This window comes from Stegodyphus dumicola, chromosome 7, assembly GCF_044657685.1.
Source record: "Stegodyphus dumicola isolate Sdum_Otavi_A_Nest chromosome 7, ASM4465768v1".
Taxonomy (NCBI): Eukaryota; Metazoa; Arthropoda; class Arachnida; order Araneae; family Eresidae; genus Stegodyphus; species Stegodyphus dumicola.
Window position 1 is genome coordinate 59308088 of NC_140774.1, and position 25601 is coordinate 59333688.

At 33.1% G+C, this 25601-nt stretch overlaps 1 protein-coding gene across 2 annotated transcripts in view; it reads right to left on the minus strand.

Annotated features, from left to right (window-relative positions):
• Positions 1–6684: 6684 nt before the first annotated feature.
• The window catches only part of LOC146996199 (uncharacterized), a 231616-nt gene continuing 212699 nt past the window's right edge, over positions 6685–25601 (minus strand). For both annotated transcript variants that reach the window (XM_085820307.1, XM_085820308.1), the window contains exon 3: positions 6685–8003. In XM_085820307.1, coding sequence (XP_085676433.1) covers positions 6827–7918 — 1092 coding nt within the window. In that variant the 5' untranslated portion in view covers positions 7919–8003 and the 3' untranslated portion in view covers positions 6685–6826. The remainder of the gene's footprint in view (positions 8004–25601) is intronic.

The window sequence follows — 25601 nt, forward strand, 5'->3', positions numbered from 1 at the left end:
CATTGCTTTTATTTCTGAGAATGCATATTTTTATAGTTATTATATCCATGCTCACCCCAAACCCAATACGGTAATTTAAGTAAAGTGTCCGTGAATATCTGTAGTCGAAGAATATAAAGCCGTAGATGGCAACACAGGGAATTTCTGAAGACAGCGTAGACGCATTGTATTTTAATATTAAATAAACAAATCTTGTACTCTATATATAGAAAGTATTGCCCGCTTATTGCATACCAGTTTTCTCGTCCGCCTATACGGTATAAAAGTTTGTCTCTTTCTTGCTCAGGATACATTTAGTTTCTAAGTTTAATTGTTTTACTTTTTTGAATGAAACTGCATTGCTTCTTAGATGTAAAGCGGTGGTTTTGTAATGTCTTGGTGTGGAGAAAATGTTTTTCCGTGATTACTAATTTTATGTAACATATATCCGAACTTTTTGGAAAGGTGAGTGCCGACATTTCTCCTTTTAGTGTTACATGTGTGAACTTATAAGAAACTTCCGAAATTCTTATCTAAGGAAATTTTTCTCAAAAATATGGGTAAACCAGACCGGCTTCATGAAGTAAAAAATTCAGCAATTTGAACGTTTTATTGCGAAACTTTCTTTCCCGGAGGACATTGCACCAAGCTCCAGTTTTTTATTGTTCCATTTACGGGGATTAAGAAGGCTAATGAGCACGTAACCCAGTGAACCAGCTGTTGTGTCGATGGCGAAAAGGAAGAAGGCAGACAATAAATTGCTATAAAAGTTGCTTAATTTTGAACTCTCCACTCCCACGATTTAGACTCCGTGCTTGTTCTTCCTTGCTTATTGACGCTGAAAAATTAAACTGTGTAGATTAGAGATGATGGGATGAACATAAGTCTGAATAAAATTACATGAAAGAGGGAAGCCGAATAAACAGTGAAAGATTCCTTGGGAGATGTGTTGCAAACGGCCTACTTCCGTTTACTAGCGTATTTTTGACATTTTCGCTGACATTGAATTTACAGATGAAACTCCTACTAAATTTCTTTAAGAATGCTTTACTATTCCCAAATTCAGGATCCCGGTGCAGTTATTTATTGCATAATTCAGCAAACCTGAATTTTTTATGCAAAATTCTAAGTGGCAGAGCGAGCAGGAATTGTGTAGAAAATTGATGTAGTTTTATTCCGGGATAAAATTTTCTTACAAAGTGAAATAGCTAGTACTATTACACTTTCCAGTTTCCTCCTCTCGTATTGCAGTTTTAAAGCATTATTTTTATTCCTTCCCATTTCAACTAAAACTGTCAGTGAAATTCAGTCACTAAACATTGTGGTCGAGCGGAAACAAATAAGAAAAGCTACCTTCAATATCAATGCAGTGGTGAATAGGAAAAATTTGACAGAAGCAAAGATTTAGAAATAAAATATTTAGGAATGAGATTACTATGAACGAGTGCTACTTCAACGAGTGTTTCGTAAAGTTAATTTAAAATAAAAACTCGGATGCAAATTTAAAGGTTCAAATCCCGCGAACGGGCTGGCTGCATGGGCGTTTTCGTGGTTTTCCCCATGTGTAACGTGCATACGAGCCAGTTTCCCTTAGAAAGTCCTCCACGAAGGCATCCCTCCCTTTAGGCAGATAGCTCTCGTGTGCTTTGCCATAATTACGGATGATCTGCTCGGAGGATTCGACAGAAGGAGAGAGGCTTGTGACTCGATTAGTTTTCATTATTATCATTTTTTTCTTTTCTGCGAACAAAACGGGGAAATCCCTTTTTATGTCTATGTATAAATTAGAGTAATGTAACATTTCCACTTGTGTGAAATATCGAAAAAGATCTCGACATTGAATGATCCGTGCTCCGATTATTTCAACTGTAACGTGCACTTTGTAACCTAGTGGGTTGCAATATATTGAATCTCGAGAACATAGAGTCCGCGATTTTATTTTTCGTTAAGTACGGATACCAAAATTTTGAAAGCAAAACGAAAGTCGCGTTTAGGGTACAGAAATAGCTCAGTCGTATTTAGGGTGCAGATTTAGAATAAAATCGCATTTAGGTTACAGATATTAGTCGCCCAGATATAGCTCAGAAGATTGAAAACGAAAGTTTTAAAGATGGTTTGATTTAATGATGGTTTGGTTCAGATTTATGTACGGGATCCATTTTCCATAGTAACGAAAAATGCTGCTGGTCGGATTAAATGAGATTTAGCTGAACTTTATGATTTACTTGAGAGCAAGCTCATGGCCCTCGAAAGCTCAAAGGTAGAACTAAGGAAGAGTTTGCTGAATTTTTGGAGCCACTTGTTGAGTCCTGCTTACCAGAAACTGTTCAATGGATGATGCTTCGTCCCAGCAAGATAGTGCGCGCTCTTTGGATAAACGTTTGTGCTTTCTTCGAAACCAAGTGCAAAGGGAGGAAAGGATTAAGCTCGCACGTAGCCGGGTCGGGAGCTTCCCTTTCTGCTCATTCACGTCCACATTCTGATGTTCCCTATTGCTCTACAGCTGCTGCCTTCGTAAATTTCCAAGGCAATACAGGTAGGCGGAATTTAGGTTGTATTTTTTGTTAGAAATCCCACAATTCTGCCGAATGTTTTTCTGCTCGCAAAATGTGTTTAGAAGATAAACTAAAGCCTTTGGTGCAAACGCCTGTCTATTTTCGCCGCCTACGAGTTGGACATAGCTCACAGGCCTTCAGAAAAAAAGTAAAATGTTTAACATGTGTATAAATTTCACTATACCAATATGTGCTCTAATAGCGAAACTGTAAAGCGAAATGAAACTGAAAGTACTGTTTTTTCAAGTAATGCATTGTCTAATCAGCCAACTGTTAATAAAAATGTGTCTTTGCAAACATTTGATTTAAAAATAGTTTTCGAAGGTACACAACTTACAGTTCGTACGATTTTCGACAGTAGTTCACATAATCTTATCTTTCAGAAAGGGTCATCACGTTTTTGCAACTGCGTCCCAAATAGAAACAAACCATTCTTGGGGAGAGAGAGACAAGTCCTAATTGCCATTTAGTGTTTGATGTTAATTTAAGAAATTTTGAGGGAACGTATGAACATAACTTTGAAGTACTTACTCATAACAAAATATGCGAATCTGTTCCAAAAATAGTTGATCACAATACCCTAAATTAAAAGGTAGAAATATCACCTTGTCTGATTTGCAAGCTAAGGAATATAACATTGAATTACTTTTAGGAGCAGATGCCATCGGGGACATTATTGCTGGCAGCTCTCTGAAACTGCACTCGGGTGTGTCTGTAGTGGCGACTGAATTCGGATACACTGTGATTGGTAAAGTAAACAGCTTATCTGAAAAATCTACTTCAGCTACTATTCTAGCATTACTGGAAAATAATTTGTTCAACAATATAGTGTCGTTGCATTCCTCTAATCTTGTGTAACCGAACTCTGGAATTTAGATGCCATTGACATAACAGACCCAACCGAAGATGTTAAACTAGAACTTGCTCACACCAACACAGTTAAGCAATTCAAAGAGATATTAAATTTTCTTTCCGATGGCCGATATGAATTGCCACCATCCTTTAAATTTGAAATTCTGTTACCTAACAATAAATCTATGACCTTTAAAAGTCACAAAAGAATGTGTCGACGAATTGATGAGAAAATCAGTTAGGTGAATATAAGGTAGTTTTTGAAGCAACGGGAAGATCTAAAAGTAATAGAAAAAAATTTAGTATGCTTGATTTTTTTCGCCATTTATTTTAACAGAAAGTTGCTTAGTAAGATTTTGTCCAGGTTTATTATTTGTCATGATTCTAGATTTGGAGGATGAAATTTCAAGTTTAATTTTCTTGCATTCTTGCTGGAATATGGCTATTATTTCTTGACAATTTCTTCGAAGGATTAAATGGGACCTTCCACTCATAACAAATGCGACATCATCGGCGAAAGCAGTAATTTTAGCAAAAGGAAGCCAAGCACTTTTTATAATTTTATTAAATGTAATATTCCATAATTCTGCGCTTATACATTTTCCTTGTGAACATCCACGAACTTGTTTTCTTCTGATTAAAGAATTATTATATAAAATGAGACTATGCCGATTATCAAGGAAATTATTGATAATTTAATAGATATTATAAGTACATTCAATATTTCTAAGTGCTTCTTTAATTGAGGGCCGCCATAATGAATCAAAGGCTGATTTGAGACCTAAGCTGATTATTGCGGAGTGTAGGTTATTGATTTTATTAACATGGATTTGGTTTAGGACTGCACTGGTTGCATGAATGGTAGATTTTTGCTGCCTAAATCCACACTGATTTTCATTAATGAATTTATGATGGTGAAAATGGTATTCAAGTCTTCCTATAATACAACTTTCAGATTTTCTCCAAGGGATGGTAGAAGGTTAATTGGCCGATAGGAATTAGGATTTTCATGAGCTTTGTTCTTTTTGAGGAAGAGTATGTTTTGTCTTGTTTTATAGCAGTCTTGAAAAATACCAAGTTGGAGACATTTATTGCAGATTAGAATTAGCTTAGGATTACTTTTATGTATAATTTGATAGCAGATTCTATCTGGTCCAGGAGCATTTTCGTTATTGAGTTTTTTAATAAATAGATTGAGTTCCATGGCTGTAAATGTGTTATCATTTTCTTGGAAGTAGATTACAACGAATTAATCTTTGTTCAGTTAAATCATCATATATGTTTTCTTTTGGTAGAATAACATCTAGAATGTTTTCTAAAGTGATCTTCGTAACATTTTTATCATTATTTCCCCTATTAGTGACTGTAAGTTGCGTTGGGTGGAAGATTTTGTTGGTTTCAATTTTGTACAATGAGCCATACGTATACTGGTTGTTTGAACAATAGTTGCACCATGCTTAAACCTTTGCAGACATTATTTGCTTTTTATATGGGGCTTTTCGTTTTTTGTATTTTTGAAGTAGGTTGAGTCGTTCTTCATTAGTTTGCGATGATTTCAGTTTTCTTCGTAATGCTCGTGTTTTGTGTTTGACTTAGCGGAGTTCTTTCGTCACCAGTTGATTTTTATAATGGGTATTGATGATCTTTTGAAGAAGGTACGTTCGTAGGTATCTTGAAACTTTCTGATAAGTTCCTTGGTAATATTATTAAGTTCTGTTTTGGTTGTACACAGAATAATAGCATTTAGAAAGTCATTTGAAATTGGATTGAACTTTTGTTGAAATTTCTTTTTTTTTGTTATTATTGATTTTAAATCTGGTAAGTGCAGTAAAGGACGTATATTCAGTTATATCAAAAGAGATATATTTGTTATAAGATTCGGTATGTTCATCTAGTATTGATCTGTTGTTAATTTTATTATCAAGATGTGTTGTAGAAATAAGAAGATCAGTCCAATCTTTATTGTAGGTATTATCAAAGGTAGGTCGGTCAGTAAAATGATTATGTAGAATGAGATTGTTTGCATTTAAAAATTCTTCAAGTATTCTTCCTCTGTGATCGGTTTGTAAGTATCCTCATTAAGTACTTTGCGAGTTAAAGTCTCCACAAAAAACATGCGGACTATTATTATTGTTGTAAGATTTCATTTAGTATGGATAAGGTTTGATTTGGATTTTTGACGGAGATATATAGATACTAGTAATAAGAAGCTGAGATGCATTAGTATTGATTGAAATTGTGATTATATCTCGAGTATTAATAATTATTGTAGAATTCCATTTATTGTTTGGAATGAATATGGCTGTACGAGGAGATAAAACACCCGTTGAAGCATGACGTTGAATAATTGCCCAGTTATTTGGACTTCTTCCTAATTTGCCAGTGATGCAATAATGTTCTTGATTTATAATAAAATCTGCCAGATAATCTACTTGATACTGACATAGTTGGTCGGTGGCGGTCTTTGCTCTTTGAAGATTTATTTTGAGAAAGCGGATGCCATTGTTATTCTTTTTATTGATGGAAAGGGTCTATAGATAGTCTGCAGGATCTTGCATTATTGTTGATAATATGTATTGGATTTTACTCGTCTAACTTCTGTTTGATATGTGGACCAGGAAATAGCTAAAGCTGTATGTTTACAGTCAAATTTTGTTTCATACTTTTTATTGTTAATCCAACAGATTATGCAGGACGGAGTTTGGGAATAACAGCAAGAAACATATTTTCCGCCGTAGAATGAGCATTTTGGTTGGTTTGTCTTATGAGAGAAATCCTGACAGACTTGACATCTGCGTACACCGATAAACTCGGTTATTTTATTGGTGCGCCATCCAATATATATTTGTTTTTTACTCATAAAATTTTGGAAAGTTTGACCGTGACATTTTATGATCCATTTATCGATATTATTTTGATAATTCAGTTTAAATAAAGGCCTTAGGTGGGAAATATTTGATTATGTTTCTTGGGCTATAATTTGAATCAGTTCATCAGAGTTGAAATTTTTTGGAGTATTATGAATTGTGCATTTTGGTATTGTGGCTTCCGGAAGTTTTACGTTAACTATATCTTTTGCAACTGTTTTGGCAATGAGGTTATAGCTGATTTTTTCTATACCTTCTGGCTTATGACAGTGTATTGCAAAGCTTTCTTGAAGAAAGGTGTTTATTCTTTTGACGTTGATATTTAATGCTTGCAGTGGTATTATTTGCAGTGGTATATGATTTATTTGTTCTATTTTTCTTTTTCGGGTCTTGCTTCGTTTGGTCATTAAATCAATCGTTCTACAGTCGTTATCCAGTTCTGGCTCTTTTCGCAGTTCATCCGGTTTCCTTTTCGGGTTTGACAGTTCTTTTCCGGTTCCTGCTGGTTTTGCAGATTTGGATTATTTTCCGTTTTTTGCTTCTTTTCCAGGTATTGCGTCTTTTCTGACTCATCTATCTTTCCAGTTCTGGCATCTTTTCCGGCTCTTGCTTCTTTTCCATTTTTTGCATTTTTTCCAGTTTCTTCTTCTTTTTCAGTTCTTCTTTGTTTTTTAGTTTTTGCATTTTTTCCAGTTTCTTCTGCCTTTTCAGTTCTTCTTTGTTCACTTGTTTTTGTATCTCTTCCAGTTGTTTCTCTATTTTCAGTTCTTCTTTCTTTTCTAGTTTTTGTATCTCTTCCAGTTTTTTCTTGTTTTTCAGTTCTTCTTTCTTTTCTAGTTTTTGAATCCATTCCAGTGTTTGCTTCTTTTTCAGTTCTTGCTTCTTTTCTAGTTTCTGTTGCTTCTCCAGTTTTTGTTTGTTTTTCAGTTCTTCCTTTTTTTCCAGTTTTTGCTTCTTTTTCTGCTTTTTCAGTTCTTCTTTGTTTTTTAGTTTTTGCATTTTTTCCAGTTCCTTCTGCCTTTTCAGTTCTTCTTTGTTCACTTGTTTTTGCATCTCTTCTAGTAGTTTCTCCATTTTCAGTTCTTCTTTCTTTTCTAGTTTTTGTATCTCTTCCAGTTTTTTCTTGTTTTTCAGTTCTTCTTTCTTTTCTAGTTTTTGAATCCATTCCAGTGTTTGCTTCTTTTTCAGTTCTTGCTTCTTTTCTAGTTTCTGTTGCTTCTCCAGTTTTTGTTTGTTTTTCAGTTCTTCCTTCTTTTCCAGTTTTTGCTTCTTTTTCTGCTCTTGTTTCATTTTCAGTTCTTGCTTCTTTTCTATTTTTTGCTTCGCTTCCTGCTCTTGCTTCGTTTTCAGTTCTTGCTTCTTTTCCAGTTCTTGTATCTTCTCCGGTTCTTGCTTCTTTTCTAGTTTTTGTATCTTTTCCAGCTTTTGCTTCTTTTCTAGTTTTTGTGTCAATTCCAGTTTTTTCTTGTTTTTCAGTTCTTGCTTCTTTTCCAGTTTCTCCTTCTTTTCCAGTTTCTCCTTCTTTTCCGGTTCTTCCTTTTTATTCAGTTCTTGTTTCTTTTCCAGTTCTTGCTTCTTTTGCAGTTTCTCCTTCTTTTGCAGTTTCTCCTTCTTTTCCGGTTCTTCCTTTTTATTCAGTTCTTGTTTCTTTTCCAGTTCTTGCATCTTTTCCGGTTCTCGCTTCTTTTCTAGTTCTCTCTCGGTTTCCAGTTTTTGCTCCTTTTCATGATCACAAGGAGGGTTTTCCAATCTACAAAATAATCAGTATATCTTTATTTCAGTAGTAAAAAAGTGAAAGTAATGCAACGACGATCACGTTTAACATGTACAACACTTTAATATTTAGATACTATATAACACTTTGGGCTCAGTTTCATAGGGAAAAATCTCCCCGTAGATTTATTGCCTGACAGAATATTTTTCTACAAAGGGCGAATTGGTTGTTTTCGTTATAAGGACCTAAAGCCAAGCAGAGAAGTTAAAGAATTTGGCGTGATTTGTATGCAATAAGCGACCACCATGAATCTCACGTAGAGTGTGATAATTTGCAAAGTTTCAGTGCCTTACTTTTCCTTACTTAATTTTTACATAAGTTGTAATAATAATAATAGTAATAATAAACAGGTGGCTTAAAAACAGAGGGAAACAATGGGGAAAATTGCAAAATAGGAGAAAAAAAGGAAACTGAAATCAAAAATGAAACAACTACAAAAAAAAAAAAAAAAGGATGGAAAAAGCATCTTAGAAGATATACACGTAACGTTCTTTCTGAATCAGAAAAACCTGTATTTAAACGAGTATAAGTTTGAGAGCTTTAGATTCATTTAGGTTTTGAATCAATTACTATTTCTTACGCTTGCTAGATATTTTAAATTTCTTCAATTTTTGTATAATTTACTTACGTATTTTGTATTTTAACCTTTTCTTATTATTATCCCAGTAGAGGTAACCTTACACATCATTACATTATCTCCGAGTTTCCTCATTTAAGTCATCTTTCTCTCAGAAGAATCCCTTTGCATCGCTGGCTGCACAGGTTTCAAATTTTCTCTTGTTATTCCAAATTCGGAAAATATTGCTGGTCTATTTCGTCGTCCAGCAGAGCAGCACTAGGAGTTTTGCCACCATTTGTTTTCAATTGAAAATTTTATTCTCATTCTTCAGTTACATTCTTTAAGTTTTAATTATTTATACAGGAAGAAAGAAAGAAATCAAACACAGTAAAACAAATTAGGAAAAGAAATATCTGTTTTTTCCTATATTTATTGTTCCCTGTAATTTCTTTTGCCTGTTCCATTAAATTTATTGAAGGAAAATTTGCTAAGTTTTTCAAAATGTATTTCCTAAATCCTTACGCGAATTAAGCCTTTCTGAGCGTTTCGGCTAATGGCCGGAATCACTTTAATGGCTTTCACAATGTAATGTTTGAATATTGACAGCTGCCTATACTGAAATATTTTCTCCATTGTCCTCGAAAAAAGAAGTATTAAAGTTCCAGGAGATTTTACAATGAAGGACACACATTTCTTATTTGAAGGGCAAGAGGCAAAAATAAGATATTTTCGGATGGGAATATGTAGTATTGTAAACACCGTGTTTGTAAATTTCATCATATAGTAGCAACACTTGAGTCATAAGTAATTATGCACATATATGAGAGAGACGACATCGAGGAAAAATGAAATGGCAAAACAGGGCCGAAACAACTTTCCTGGCCGGTACAAACAACACAAAACACAAGAAAGAACGGACACCAATTATGCTTAGCACAAGAGAAATTAAAAAATAGGAACAAAATTAGACACTTATGGACCTCAAAGAAGGTGTTCGAAATTACGACCTGCACCCTGATGCAGGTATCACATCTCTCGCACATCGACCATAAGATGTTCTGGAAAATACTGTGCATCCTCAGGACTTTCCCAGCAGCTGCCACGATATGTGCCACAAGTTCCTGTTGGACTTCTAACAGGGGTTTCGTGCACGAATGTGTTGAATTACCCCGAGCGGAAGTGATAATGCAAGTGAGGTCTCGTGATCTTGCTGAACAATGCACTGGACTACCCCTACCAAACCCATGTTTAGGATACTTTCCTAAGGAACTTTCGAATACTTTCTTTGATGACAATCCAATGTTTTTGTTCTTATTTCTTAGTTTTCGCTGCGCTAAGAATAATAAAGAAATATCTTTACACTGTTCGTACCCTATTTTTCTTGTGTTGTCTCTCGTCACTATAGCGCCAGGAAAGCGTTTCCGACCATGCATTGCAATAAACGATTATATATATATATAATTTATTTCCTAAACAATATTGATTAATTGATTATATTATCTCCTATGTTTAATTAAAGTAGAATTATTTTAAAAGAGTGAATCCATACTGGTAAGTTATATTTCGAAATATGTTTTGAAGTAATTTGAAAGCAAAATGTTAATAATGTTTTTGGTTAATAATGTTAATAATGTTTAGCAAAATGCAAAATGTTAATAATGGGGACTAGAGTTAAATCATCATGAAGAATAAAATTTCAATTGTAAAAGGAAAATTAAAACCATGTAATCATTGTCATTGATCGGAAATTAATTGACTTTTCAATGGGAACAAACCAACTCCCATTCAACGAACAATAATTGATAAAAATACGTAAATACGAAGGTGTTTCGTCTTTACTCGAGTTATAAGTTAAAGCCGAACCGGCAATTCTAGTCAGGCCAAATATCTCCGCGAATAGAAGGGATTATGATCCAATGCTTATACTCAAAGAACTTATTCTTATGAAGCAATTTAGTCAATTCAATTTGGAGTAAAAAGCAAAATCTGTAGAGAAATTCGATATAACCCGAGTAACCGTCCCCGACACCTTCATGTTTATGCATTTGAGTTATATATTATTTTTAAAAATTAAACATTGGAAATTCAATTTGGAGTAAAAAGCAAAATCTGTAGAGAAAGCCGATATAACCCGAGTAACCGTCCCCGACTCCTTCATGTTTATGCTTTTGAGTTCTATATTATTTGTACAAAAAAGATTACAAAATAAGATAAATAATGCAAAGTTTGTAAAAACAAATCAAAGACAATATAAAGTAATATAAAAAAATGTAAAAAATAATATATAATAAGAACAGTGAATGTACATGAAGATATAAAGGCCAGAAAAGGTATTAAGTAACTTACATTCTTTCTAGTGGGGGAGTTGGCAAAGTATTCTCTTCATGTCTGACTCATAAGTGTTGGGTGTCCGAAAATTCTTAGCGGCAGTGGGGGCTTTGAATAATATCAGTCGGTAAGACTTGGGTGAAGTAATTTATGGTAGTGGGTTGGACTCGGAATTCTTGAGGGATGTATTATGTGGAGTTCTTATTTGAGGGAGAATGTCTGTTAAGATTTTTTTGAAAATACTAGTGAATGGAAATTAATTAATTTCTGGCTAATTGTCGTGTCGCAATGATTAAGAATTTAAGAAAGGAAAAAAGGAATTTTTCACTGTCCAAGAGCTATTAGACAGACTAAAGTCATGAAATAGGCCCATTTTTTAGTAACAGTATAGTAACAGCATGAGTCTGAAGACAATTAGGTTTTTACAATATATACAATTGAGTAATTACACTATATACAAATCCTTCAACTGATAGTCATCCAACTTATACCGCCTTCTCAGGTTTAGGAACAAATTATCATATCCCTATCAGTTACATGATTTAGGGTGAGTATTTAACGCCTGCTCTTTTAAGGCAATGGTTGATAAATTGAATGGGTATTAGATTATTTTTGAGAATTTTAATAAGGAGCAAAATTTCGCGTTGTAAATCTATTGTATCTGTCCATATAATTTTAATTCGTTGTATTTGATTAATTATAGTATTGTTAATTACTTTTTTGGATATGTTGGAGTTCCAATTTATTAATTTGTTAGTACTGAAATTGAAGTTTCTTGTTTTGTCAAAAAGTAAAATTTTTTTGTAGTTAATGATTTGAAGATCTAGAAAGTCTATGCTATTTTGTGAATTATTAGTTTTATTAAGTGTAAGACAATTCGGATAAATCTCGGAGTGTTCAATTTTATCAAAATTATTAATTGTAATAAGGTCATCAATATATCTGTAGGTGTGTTTGTAGTAATTTAACTCTTGTGGTTGTAGATTTTTTTGGAAGTTAAAGTCTTTGACAAATAAAAAGATATTACAGATCGAGGTGCTGGAATGTAAGCCCATTGGCAATCCTCTGACTTGTTTAAAAATTTGATTTTGAAACTTGATGTAGTTATGAAAAAGTGTGCATTTTAGGTAGGTTTTCCATTTGTCAAGAGTCATGATATTGAGCATATCAGGGAAGAGTTTAGTTAGATCAAGTAGACTGGTATAGATTTCTTCTAGAGGAAGTGAGGTATATAAGTTTTCAAAGTCATAGCAATTAATGTTTTGGATGTTAATGGTTTGAATAGTATTAATGACAGGAGTGTTATTATGAATGATCCAGGATTGTTATGATTAGTGTTACAATCATTGAAAATAAATTTACAGATTTTATTAAGTTGAATTGAAAAATAATAGTCTACATTTTTCTTGTAATTTATTAGTTCCATTAGCAATAAATCTGAATTTTAATTGTGTTTTATGGAATTTGGGAATCGCATAAAGATTAGTAAATCTGTTGTAGTTTGCATTGAAAGTAATATTGAGTTTCTTATGAAAAGTTTTAAACCTGTTTATTATAGATGTTTCTGTAAGGTTGGCTAATTGATAAGTAGTCGCGTTGAGAAGTTCTTTATGAATAATTTCTGCGTAGAATTGTTTTCATATAATAAGTTATTAGTTGCTTTATCTATTTTTGGAATAGTAAAAAGCTGTTTTAATGTTTTAATATCTGATGTAAGTTGCGACCAATTCAGTGTACTTTTAAACTTGAGGTGACTGATTTCGGTGGATATGCGTTGAAGAATTTTGGCTTTCCATTTTTATAAGGTATCTATGGGTAAATTCAGTTGATAGCTTGCTTTAACTATAACTTTGTTGATGTTGTTTTCGAAAGTCTTGTAACAGAAATTTGTAGTCATGTTTCTGACTGGTCTAAATTTTGTACCATAACTCATTAGTGTTTTAAGTTGATGGTTCTGTATGATATTCAGGTTGCCAGTAATTATGCGCTGGTGATGAGAATCCACGTAATTGCTGTAAATTGGTGTCTTACAATGTCATTCTGCTGTTTCATCTATTTCATGGTGGTTAGTCAGCAAGTTGCTTAAGGTCCTTTGATATTTAAATGCAACCATAGTTAATGTATCAACTGCGGGGAAGTAATCTTTACAATCTCTGATGATTCTTGAGAAATGAATATTGTCAAACTGCGGATGTAGAAAATTGACTTTAAAATAAATTTTGCGTTGAGTGAGACTATTAGAGAGTCCGAAAAAACTAAAATCGAGAATCATGTCTTTAATGATTTGTGTGTCGTCGTAGCTTTATTGAATGAATTTTTTTAGTTTGATAAGGAATTTATTAGTACAGGAGTGTAACAGTTGAGAGGTTTCTTGGGAAAGTTGTCTGAGTCAAAGAAACATTTCAATTGTTTTTTCAATGCAAATGTATCCAAAGTGGATAAAAATCTCGCATTATTTTTTATTTTGCTTCCTCTTATTCCTCTCTGCGTTTTGTTGCTGTAGTGCTTAAATTGGCTGAAAATAGACTTCTTAGAAGTATCTCTATGACTATGTATATAAGTGTTAAGTCCATATGGATAAAGTGAACGTTGTTTTAGTATATAGAGAGATTCCTGAAAAATTCGTGTTTTGTGATTGGGTATTATATCTAGTATCTGAAGTTGAATAGAGTTGAAGTCATGGTGTTTAAAGTGCTCTAATTCTGCTGTATTGAGTTGTGATGGTGTACTTATTTTAATGCTATTTTTTGTGCGTTGAATGTTTTGATTTAAGCTCTATGGTTATTGATTCGAAAGTTAAGATTGTTTTTAGTCTGTCCTATATATTTTATATGTCAAGTGCCGCATGTAATCATGTAAATACAGTTAAATGTTTTTCATAAAAATTGTATTTTGGGTTTATCTGTAGCAGGCATGGCGTTAAATTTTCAAGTTTTTCATCTAGTGGAATGACATTAAATGATTTCAATTTCAGATAAACTAGCAAGATATAAAAGTAAGGAGGCTGCTAACCTTCAATACAGTAAAGTTTTTGTATAAGAACTTTATAAAACTTAAAAATTAAAATATTAAGAAAGAAGAATGGTGGTAATATATAAAGTGGGTACATTAGGCAAGCGATAAATAGCGCTAATAACTGCTATTTAGCATATCCAATGTTGTATGATCTTAAATTCATTAAGTGCGAAAAGAAGTTACAATTACTTGCGCAATTGCTGCAAAGTTAGTTAATAATAATTTATTTCCTAAACAATATTGATTAATTGATTATATTATCTCCTAAGTTTAATTAAAGTAGAATTATTTTAAAAGAGTGAATCCATACTGGTAAGTTATATTTCGAAAGATGTTTTGAAGTAATTTGAAAGCAAAATGTTAATAATGTTTTAACGGGGACTAGAGTTAAATCATCATGAAGAATAAAATTTCAATTGTAAAAGGAAAATCATATATATATATATATATATATATATATAAAATCTTTATATATATATATATATATATGTTACCGTGAAAGACCGAAATTGGAGAATGTCGACTTTCACCGGAGAATGTCAACATTCACCAAATACGTCGGTGAAAGATCGAATATTGCATTACATTCTTGTACATTCGGACCCTCACCGGTGTATGTCGACACTCACGGATGTGTTCTGGTGTAGGTTGAAAAGAGAGGAGTATATGTACACGCTGTCATTGCAAAAGGAAGTGTTCCACAAATAAATGCTGTCGTAAAAGCAAGGGCCTCTTGTGCAATTGAAAGTGTCATAAGAGTTTAAGTTTTTGCAATAAATAAGATTTGAATCACGTAATTTTGTAAGTTTTAAACTTCTATTATTTTCCTTTCGCATTTTGAATGTACAGTGTGTTTTAAGTTCTTACATTCTTAAGTTCTTAATTTAAGTGCGTTTTTTCGTGACCGAATTACAGAGAAAATATAATATTCTTATGTGTTCAACATTCACCATTAGTAGATGGTGAATGTTGACATTTACCGGTGTAAGTCAGAAATAAGAGTATTTGGAAAATATTTCGGACATACAACAAGCGACTATGTGAATGTTGACATTCACCGGTGAAAGTCGACATTCTCCAGATTTCGGCGTTTCACCATAACATATATACGATAAACGTATATATATAGATATATATGTATATGTGTGTGTGTGTGAATTAATGTTAGGAATTCTGATCGCACATATTGATCTATAATACAGAGCAAATTTGGCAGATGAATAAGATAAAATATTCAGATTTATTTCAATTCATATTTGCGGCTCCAATTCATTTGAAATTCTAAACCTACCTATTTCTAGAATATTTATATTTCTCATATTGTTGGAATAGGAAGAAAGTAGCACGACGTCGTGTCAGCGGTGACAGAGATAGAAAAAAATGTGCATAGTTCGACAACATTGTGGCTTAGTAAGAGAAATATTTGATTCAGGAAATTTAAATTCCCGCTTAGCTAGGTCATCATCTTTATGTAAATCATGTGATGGGGATATATATATCTACATAAATATATTTTAATTAATTAATTTTTATTTTTTAATTTTCTATTAATTCAAAATTATTTAATATTATATATTAAAAAAATAATTACAATGAAAAGTTGGAATCTGGAAATTTTTATTATGTTTGATGAGTACATTCTCAAAACTCGAGCTAAATAATATTCTAAATCTCTGTAAATCTAGAAATATATAGTTTAACAGAAACAGATGAAGAGAACAATTTATATTAGATTTGTTCCGAATAGAGTATAGGATGGATTTCAGTGTTTACGTAATTTGTTTTACATACATATATATTATTATTTATAAACATAAAGTCCTTTTTGTCTTTGTTACTCTAATTATATCAACTATTTGACATTCAACAACTAACTTCATAACAACTTCTCATTCACAAATTTTACAAACTGGCCGTTTAAACACGTGTATTTTGTATATTAGCTTTCTGTTTAGATATTTCATTAGTTAATGCAATAACGTTTCCTCATAATCAAAAGGTATGACAATAAATTTGAATTCTTCACAATAGGATTTTCCATCTTAAACATTTATAATATATTTTTGTAATGAAGGAATGAAAAAAACATTAAGCATTATAAATCTGAAAACGTATTATTTTCCAGACCAGCGTTTTTGTCAAAAAATTATTAAAGGTATAATTAAACTGGACCTGAAACATTATGTTTTGTTTTATTATTTTTTCCGAAAAGACTTACGTTTCCGACACGTATTGCAATCTTAAACATTGGGGATCCAATTCTTCTAGTAGTTGATCGCTGTAGTATATTCCTGCTTCTCCTTCTTCTTCTTCAAATATACGTCGATAATTATTTGCGCTGAAATATTTTTATTTTATTAAATATATATGTTCATATGTTTGAATTCATTAATTTAATAAATGATTACTTATACGTTTTTTGTCAAAAGTAGTAAGTTACAGTTTGCGAGCATTTTTACAGATTGTCAAAGATTTTTAAACGCTCAATGTTCCACGAAGAAAATATCTTTACTTATTCAAAATCTTTTAAAAACAATAAATATGGAAATGAATATTCCTCTTATTAGCCTAAATTCCATTATGAGAATATACAGGTATAATAGGAAATGAAGCTGCTGGCACCAACAGCTCAGGATGCCATATTAAAAGGTCTGATTGACATCTATCATCTCAAATCAAACCATGCAATCAGGAAAAAATTTTCCAAACACGTTTTAATAAAATAACAAACAGGATGGGACGAGACAGATACAAGAAGATTGCTCGACGGTTACCTCCCGCAAGTATCCCTATAAAGAATAAATTTTTTTCTCCAATTAGATTGGCAACAAGTCATGGAAAGTTCCCATTTTATTACCAGAGATTCTTAAGAAGCACGTAAAATGCGAGCGCGAAAAACCTGCAAATCTAGCAAAATTTAAGCTTTATAAATGGCACACTTTCTTACTTTCCCTTCTTAGAAAAGATAACCAGGATTTGCATCAAAAATTCCAGAGAAACGTTTTTCTACAATATGAAGTATGTGTCTGCACTTCAACAATTTATGAAATATATTATTGAAAGTGAAGGAACCGTGATTATAAGTATCTAGTAATATTACAAAAGTGAATAAGCATATATTTAAGAACAAGAAAATTTTTTAAACGGTGGCTTCCGTTGACCATGCTGATGAAATTTCCAGTCGAGCGCAATTAATCAATGTTTGGGATCTCAACCTGATGGCTGCGTATGCTGAGTCGATGACTGATCATTCATTTGCACAATTTCCGCACAGGATTAAAAATTGCCTTCCTACAGACTTCTTCACTTAACGGGCCATGCGTTCAAAACACAGATTTACACGTTAACTGAAATGTATAAAAAAATTAGCGAAAACAAAAAAAGTATTTAAACGCACAATATCTCTTCGGATCTTCCTATGTTCCTGATTATTACATCTGCTGAAAACAATTTAATACGTTTAAATGCAACTACATTTCATTGAAGTGATCTATTAAATGTTTAACAGTTTTCTGCTGTTGACTTCAATAAATTTAATAATGTTTGGTATTTCATTTGTTTCCAGCAACACCTAGTCTCCTTTGCAAAGAAAATTAATATTAACTTTTGTAATTAAGAAATGATTTAGATGAAAAATTAAATTGGACTGGAGGTAATGTCTCGGTTGTTTTCGTTAAAAAAAGTTGGTGCTTTCTTAATTCAAAAAATATCTCCATATATATACATAACATACATGTAATTAATTTACAAACTTAAAAAAAGTATTCTTCACATGGTATCTTCAAATGGGTAGATACGATAGCTGAAAAACAAGTGTCGGACTAAAGCGGAGCTGCAAAGAGCGATTTGTTGTACTGATACTTCCGTTTATATAATTCTTGTTATTCGATGCATGTAGTTTTGTTGAAATTCGTGTTACAAATTGCTTTATTCTCTGATGTAAAAGGAATTATCCCAAATTTTATTTAGAAGATTTAAATAACGGTTTTGATCACAATACGCGGCAGTTACTAGAAAAATATCTGGATCAGTGACTATTTGACGTCATTTAAAACGCTTAATTACAGGGCCGTAGTACAATTCACAACCGGCCCCAACCCCACGGGTATAGCGATATACAATAGTGACGTGATCGAAGATTCTTTGGAAATAATCGCTGTCATCGAATGACATGCATATTCTATTTAAGTAATCATAGTCATCAGCTTTTAATATTCGTTGTAAATAATCATTGTCATCGAATAATCATTGTAAAGAATCATTCTCATCGGATAATCATCGAAAATAATCTTTGTCGTTACATAAAGGGGCATAGTAGCTGATGTATAAAGATTTGTACTCAAATTCTCATCAAAACAATCGAATATGTATTGCAATTTATCATATGATCATTATTAACAGCAATGATTCTTAAATGTCTTCGACCTACGGCTCCTAATGACGCCGAGGAAAACTTGCGCAAATGTGACAAAAAGAATATTTAAAAATACAATAAAAGCTTGAAAGGTAATAAAAATGCCTGAATTTAATTTCCTTTTATTTAAATGAAGCTTAATGTTTTGAAGGAATTTGAATATTGTACACACGAATCAACAATATAAATATCTGTGGATTTTTGCCTCCTTGTTTTTTAATTCGTAACATCATATCTCCGGAACGGGGAGTTTGAGTTTGGAAGGAGGTACCCCCGGATTTCAAAACTTCTTGGTAAAACTTTCCGACTATTGTTATCTTCCTACGACTATCACTCGAGATATTATATAAAATTTCGGAAAACGGTAATTTTTCGTATTTATTTTTCCAAGTAGCCGAAGTCTAGCGCACTGGACATCAAAATGCTTTACTTGGAAAAATGTTGGCCGTTCTCACTTTCAAATCGTAGAGTTTGTTTAAGAGATATTTTTAAGTTAAAAAAAAATGAAATAAATAGTATTGCCAAACGTGAAACTTATTGTTATTATTATTTACGGTCATATTCTGAAGTTGAAGAAAGCACGTGATTCCATATAACGTCATTGTATGTCGAAAATCTTTCGTTAATATCAGTATTTTAAATGAATAGCTGTTTTTGGCAACTTTTATGTTTCACCTTTGGATACGTGACACGATATGCTATCGCTACGTTAATTCCTTTATTGAGATTTTGAAAATTTGTTATATTGAAATAAATTTAAATCATAACCTCCAATGTATTACCTGAAGGGTCAAAGGTCTTTGTTTCCTGAGTTGGCAAGAAAAATGTATTTACGAATCGCTGGTTGCTTGGAAAGAATGAATACATTTTCTTCATAATGAAATGTTTCTATGCATTTTATGCTATTCTAAATTTATTTATAAAAATTTAATTTCTTTTATTGTATACTTACTTTCTGAGTAGAATAAACATCTGTAGATATTTAACGTATTTTAGATGCAATGTTACTTTACTACAGTTAAATAAATTTTTTTTCCAATTTACTAAAATGTCTGAACGCAAGAAGAGAGCACAAATGGTACAGCGAGCTACAGAAAAATGAAGTAAAAAACGCTAGGAGACTCAACAGGCAAGTACAATAAAATTTGCGAGCTTCAAAAATGAATGAAGACACAACTAGAAACTCAGCAGGCAAGCATAGTGACAAGACAGCTTACTCATTCAAGAAACTGAAGAAGAAACGAATAGGAGTTCCAGCAGACAAGCAGCAACTCAAGACACTTCGCGTGCTCAAACTGTATCAGAAACTAGTAGAAAACACAAAAGACATTCAGAAAACCAAGAAACACTGCGTGCTCCGGAAAGGGAAGCAGAAGGGAAACGGAGGCCCATTAGGCAAGTGGAACGTCAACAGACCATGCGCGATGAATAGAAGAAGTAGCAAGTAAACGAAGGATACAAGACTCTCCGCGTCAGCGTCAGATTCGACAGGAAATAACAGAACAGCTCAAGAACCTATATAAACAACTCAAGACGCTGCAGTTTACGGACAATTTTTGTTCGAAGTGGCAGAGCGTATACGAGGGAACAAGCTTCTCATGAACGCATCAAGACATACACGTAGTACTCTTCACAATGCAGGAAGTTTACTTTGAGCAACACACTGTATACATAGAGCTCGTAGACATATATAGTAAAGATTTTGCTTTGGCAACAGCCCTCTAGTAAAATGTATGAAGTTTATATTAGCATCTCACAATACCTGAACGAAATTTTTCTATTTACTTCTTCATTTACAATTTTCTGAAATTTTTTATCAGTAATCCTGTCTATATAATATAGATATCAAAATCAGAAAAATTTAATTAATTATCTTTAAATGTATCTAAGTAATGAATACTTCGCCCCTGTTCATACCGAAAAAACATGATGTAATTGTAGATAGCTAGAAAGTAAAATGTATTCAGCAGGCTGTGCAGCAAGCGACATCTATAAATGGTGATAAAACAATAATGTTATATAATGTTATATACTGGCAGAGTTTTAAATTAAGAACATATACATCAGTGTTTTAATAATAAGAATTTTGCATCAAATTGCAAAACAAATATCTTAACTTCTGTCTTTTCATGCATAAGAGTTCAGCATTCGGAAAATTATATTTTCGTAAATGGTTTAGCAAAAATAACGAAAATTATTGCCCTGAGAAATGGATATGCTTGGTATGAATCCGAATTACGCCAAGACTACCCGTCAACGGTTGTTTTGAACACGCCCTTAATGAATATATATAACCCTTAAAAAACGTAAAGTGAGTGAATCTACTATCCGAGTGTGTCTTTATATCTTGAGTATTTAAGAAATGCATTTATCTATCTGGATAAAGCTAACGCTATTGCCTGAATAACAACGTTTATTTAACACTTGATATTACCAACTTCATATATATCTTGAAATAAAACATAAATTTCCTAATCAGATACTACCAATTGCAGAAAAAATACAAAAATAATGGAATTTCTAATAACACTACAAGTAACATACCGAGGAATAAATTGCGCAGCAAAACTGATGCAATCTACAATATGTATACCAAAAAATTTATGTACCGCAATAGAAATGCAATAGAATGAGAAATGAAACTATCATGAGATTTATAATGAAAAATTTACCATAAACTATTGATATATGTTAATAAATATATGCTTTTAATACTATTCATTTAAATATGCTGAAACTTTCATAATATTCATTACTTACGAACGCTTTTTCATCCATCGAAACATAGCACAAGCCATTCTCAATTCAGTGCTGGTGCACGTCAATAAAATAAGGATAAATCCAAATTTTTACAAAAAATCAATCGCCTTGACTCGTTTCTCAGAAAACGTATGTCTACAAATGCAGTATTAATATATCACATCAATATAATTCGGGATCATAAAATCTCCAAACAACGCATTAAACGCAAAAAATCGCATTAAGGCAGAATGAAGAATTTTCACTCTTACAATGGCTTTTACAACAATATACAATAGAATCTAATTTCTAAATTAAGTGTTCATTGTTACACCATATTTAATTTTTGGGGAATCTTTCATGGTTGTTCAGTAATTCTAACTGTTAACTTGTTTAAATAGAATTATGATTTCATATATATGCACAGACTTATATATGTATATAATAATACGTATCTGTAGTAACATACATCATATTATTATATGTAGGCGTATAATTCTAAATTAATTATACTAGTCAACATATTTTATATATTGATAGCATCAGACTTTTAAAATTATTTATTACTATCTGCTTGCTAACGATTATATAATTACGCACAGTGGTACCTCGACATACGTGTTTAATTCGTTTCGTAACTTTGCTCGTATGTCAAATTGCTCGTATCTCAAAGCAATTTTCCACATTGAAATTAATCGAAATCCCATTAATCCGTTCCAGATCCCAAAACACGACCTCAGTTGTTTGTTAAGTGTTTTTAAGTAAGAATCAAAAACAAGAAGAAAGATTTATTTATAAATAACAAATACATATTCTATAAAAACATAATTAAAAGAAAAAGTGAAGTGCCTACGGAAGAGCTTAATTTTTGTCACTGGTCTTCGCTTTTTTCGTCATGATCTGCTTATTTCCACCCGCAGATCATTTAAAAAAACTTTCCAAGGAGGTTTGTTTCTTCTTCCGTGTCAAGGATGCACGGCTAGTTGCAACGTTTTCGCGGTGATTTTTATCCACGCACTCTACAACTTTCTCCCACATTCCCAAGACCTGTTTTATATCTCTTGTAGCGATAACCTCCTCCACCTCTGGCTCCTCTTCAAAACTAATTTTTCGTTAACACAACGTATGCTGCTGCAAATACAGATCGTGTAACTCCTCGGTTGTCAGCTCCTGAGACTGTTGTTCGACGAGTTCGTTCACATCTCTCCCATCCACCTCCAGACTCATGGATTTTCCCAGAGAAACAAGCTCCTCTACCTATGCGACTTTGGGTTCCAATCCTTCGAAGGCCCTTTCAGCAACAGCCTCAGGCCACAGCTTCTTCCGTGCAGAGGTTAAGGTCCTCGTTGTAACACCCAGCCAGGCCTGATCAATAATTCCTAGGCATATGACGATCTTAAAGTGGCCTTTCCAGAACTCTCGAAGGGTAAGGTTTGTGTTCTCCGTCACCTCAAAGCAGCCCCCAAAAATGTGCTTGGTGTACAATTTCTTAAAATTAGAAATCACCTGCTGATCCATCGTCTGCAGGATAGGAGTGGTGTTGGGTGGTAGGTAGGGAACTTTTATATACTTGAACTATTAGAGTAAATCAACTTCGTGATTTGGTGGGTGAGTAGGGGCATTGTCGAGGAAGAGAAGGGCTTGCATGGGTAGGTTGTTTTTCTGTGGGTATTTTTTAACAGAAGGGCCAAACACCAGGTTTATCCACTTCACAAAGAATTTCCTGGTGACCCAAGCCTTCGGATTTGTCATCCACATACCTGGCAGATTTTCTTTTGAAATATTATATGACTTAAAGACTCTGGGATTTTCCGAATGGTATACTAGCAGAGGCTTGATTTTACAGTCGTCAATCTCATTGGCGCAAATTACTAGAGTTAATCTATCCTTCATGGGTTTGTGACCTGGCATCGTCTTCTGCTCTGCCGTTATGTAAGTTCTATTCGCCATCCTTTTCTAGAAAAATACTGTATCGTCACAGTTAAAGACTTGCTGGGGGGATGTATGCTTTGGCTAGTATCAGTTCGGAAAACATTTTGATGTGAACCTCAGCTGCCTTCACATCGGAACTTGCTGCCTCACCATGTCTGAGGACGGAGTGAATGCCGGTCCTTTTCCTAAAGATGTCAAGCCAGCCCTACTGGATTTAAACAAGTCTTCCGATTCCTCATTTTTAGAAGTGTGTGGGATCTTCTTTAGCAAATAACCGTAAATTGCTCGTGCCTTCTCACATATGAAGCTTTATGTTAAGGTTCCTCCTTGAAGCTGCTCCTCTCTCACCCACCCCATCAGTAGTTTCTCCATCTATTCACGGAGAGAGGTCCAGAGTTTAGACATTATTTTATCGGCCTTAGATGGCGTTATACCCTTTATCAACTCCTTTTTTTTAAGCACAGTACATATCATTGATGTGCTACGACCGTACATCATCGCCAAGTCAATTACTCGCACACCTTGCTCATGGTTTTCTATGATTTCACGCTGTAATTCAATAGACATCATCTTATTCTTTGTACCCATGGTTATAAAAATTAATATGATAATGTTTTCTAAATGTACAAAAAGCAAAAAGCGCCAACCCAGCTTATCAAATATGCTTCCAAAACGAGGGAAACAAGCACACAGACTGAGATCTTGTCTGAGGTGGGAGAAACTGTTAGACGCTGCATCTAAATATAAATAACCATCGTCTTCACTGCCGAAACCCTCTAAACTATTCTATAAATCACTATCATATCAGCTATAAAATCGTCATTAGCCAAATCTATATCATCATCAAAATCATCTAAATATTCCTCACCACACAAAACACATCATGATTTTAAACCATCGTATCTCTATCACCATCGTCAGAATAAAATAAACCACCATCACACAAATCACATCATCATTCCATACTAATCAATCGAAACTATATATCATATACACCATCATCATTGAAGTCGTCAAATAATAAAATCACCTGAATACAAAGTACTATCACCTAAAGTTTTATTACCATCATACTCATTTAATCACATTCTTCATCACTATAACATATAATCACGATAACTTAAATAAAAAATCATCAGCAGTTAGTATAAATCCTCATCCTTAAAATACCAGCTAAATTATTTAAATCATCATCATTTAAATCAAGATTTTTTTGGTGTTTCGCTAGTATAACATCAAAACGAACCAGTTTCATTTAGGTACAGACATGTACAGGTAAAAGTGTTGGAGCTTCATTAAAGATTGCACAGGTATACATCCCAATAACTAACCGAATACAGCACGGAGGGAAGGCCAGAAGAGGAAGAATCCTACTGGTAGTTCTTTAAAGAGAGATTTAGAAGTTAGTTTTTAAGTGAGGAGGACAAAAAGGGAGAACGGGTTATAGAAGAAATGAAGAAATCTAGAAAAAGGTTCATTACAAAGTAGTAATAATATTGTAGTGGCTAAATCAATTATTAGCCCACCGGATGAGTCCAGATCTCGAAACTTTGTGCTGCTGGGAAAGGAGGGAAATCTAATAAAACAAGTTTTATATCAAGCTTGTACAGAATACCAGCAGCTTAGCTGCCAGCCTTCGTCTGGCTTTTAAATGTACCGGGAAAATGGCTGAAAGAAACACCAATTTTTAAACTTGAAAACAGCGTAGAATTTTACTCTGCAGAACGACTTCATAAAAAAAAAGTTATTACGTATAACAAAATTACCATGAAATAAGCAATATCCCTTAATACAAATATTAATGATCTTAATAAATAAATTAACCAACTTCCCTTTGCAAAATCTTAAGAACTCAAATGGTATAAAGGAGGTTAAGAACTTTGTTTCCTAAAAAAATCACTCAAAACTTTTCAGTATCTTAAAATCAGTGAAATGAGCAACAAAGAACACAAAAGAATACAAAAATCAAAAAAATTCTGGAAAGCAAAGTATAATTAATGATAATGCAAAGTATAATTAATGATATCCCTTGTAATGTTGCGTGCTTCCAACCTGCACGCAACAATAGTGGTGACTGCTAACAACTGGAAAGTAGACAAATTCTTGAGAAGGGTTTAAATCCCTTTTTATTCAACTTTAGAAATTACAAATGCGTGCTCTTGACGCTCGCAAACTACGCCGACCCGGCGGTAAAATAAAAATAAAAAACTAAAAAAAGAATAATAACATGTGACTAACTACGAGGCTCTCTATACGTAACTAACCTCACCGCGTTCTAAGATACCGCTGATAATTCAGCAAACTTCTGAATATTACGTTGAAAAATTAACAACAAGAACTTAAACGCGTGGTTCTTCAATTTCTAACTAGCCACCTCCACGCTCGTGCAGCAAGAAACACACTTTCGAACTCGTTTCCCTTCTATTTAACTCAGATTACTTCCGCTGACAATTTGAATCCTTTGCGCGTTCTACTAAAATTTACATACTCTGGCATTGGCAATTCCAGGGGAAAGTAAGGCTTAACAGGAAAGATAGTTTAAACTTAAAATAAATATTAGTTAAAATAAATATAAACCCTACATTTC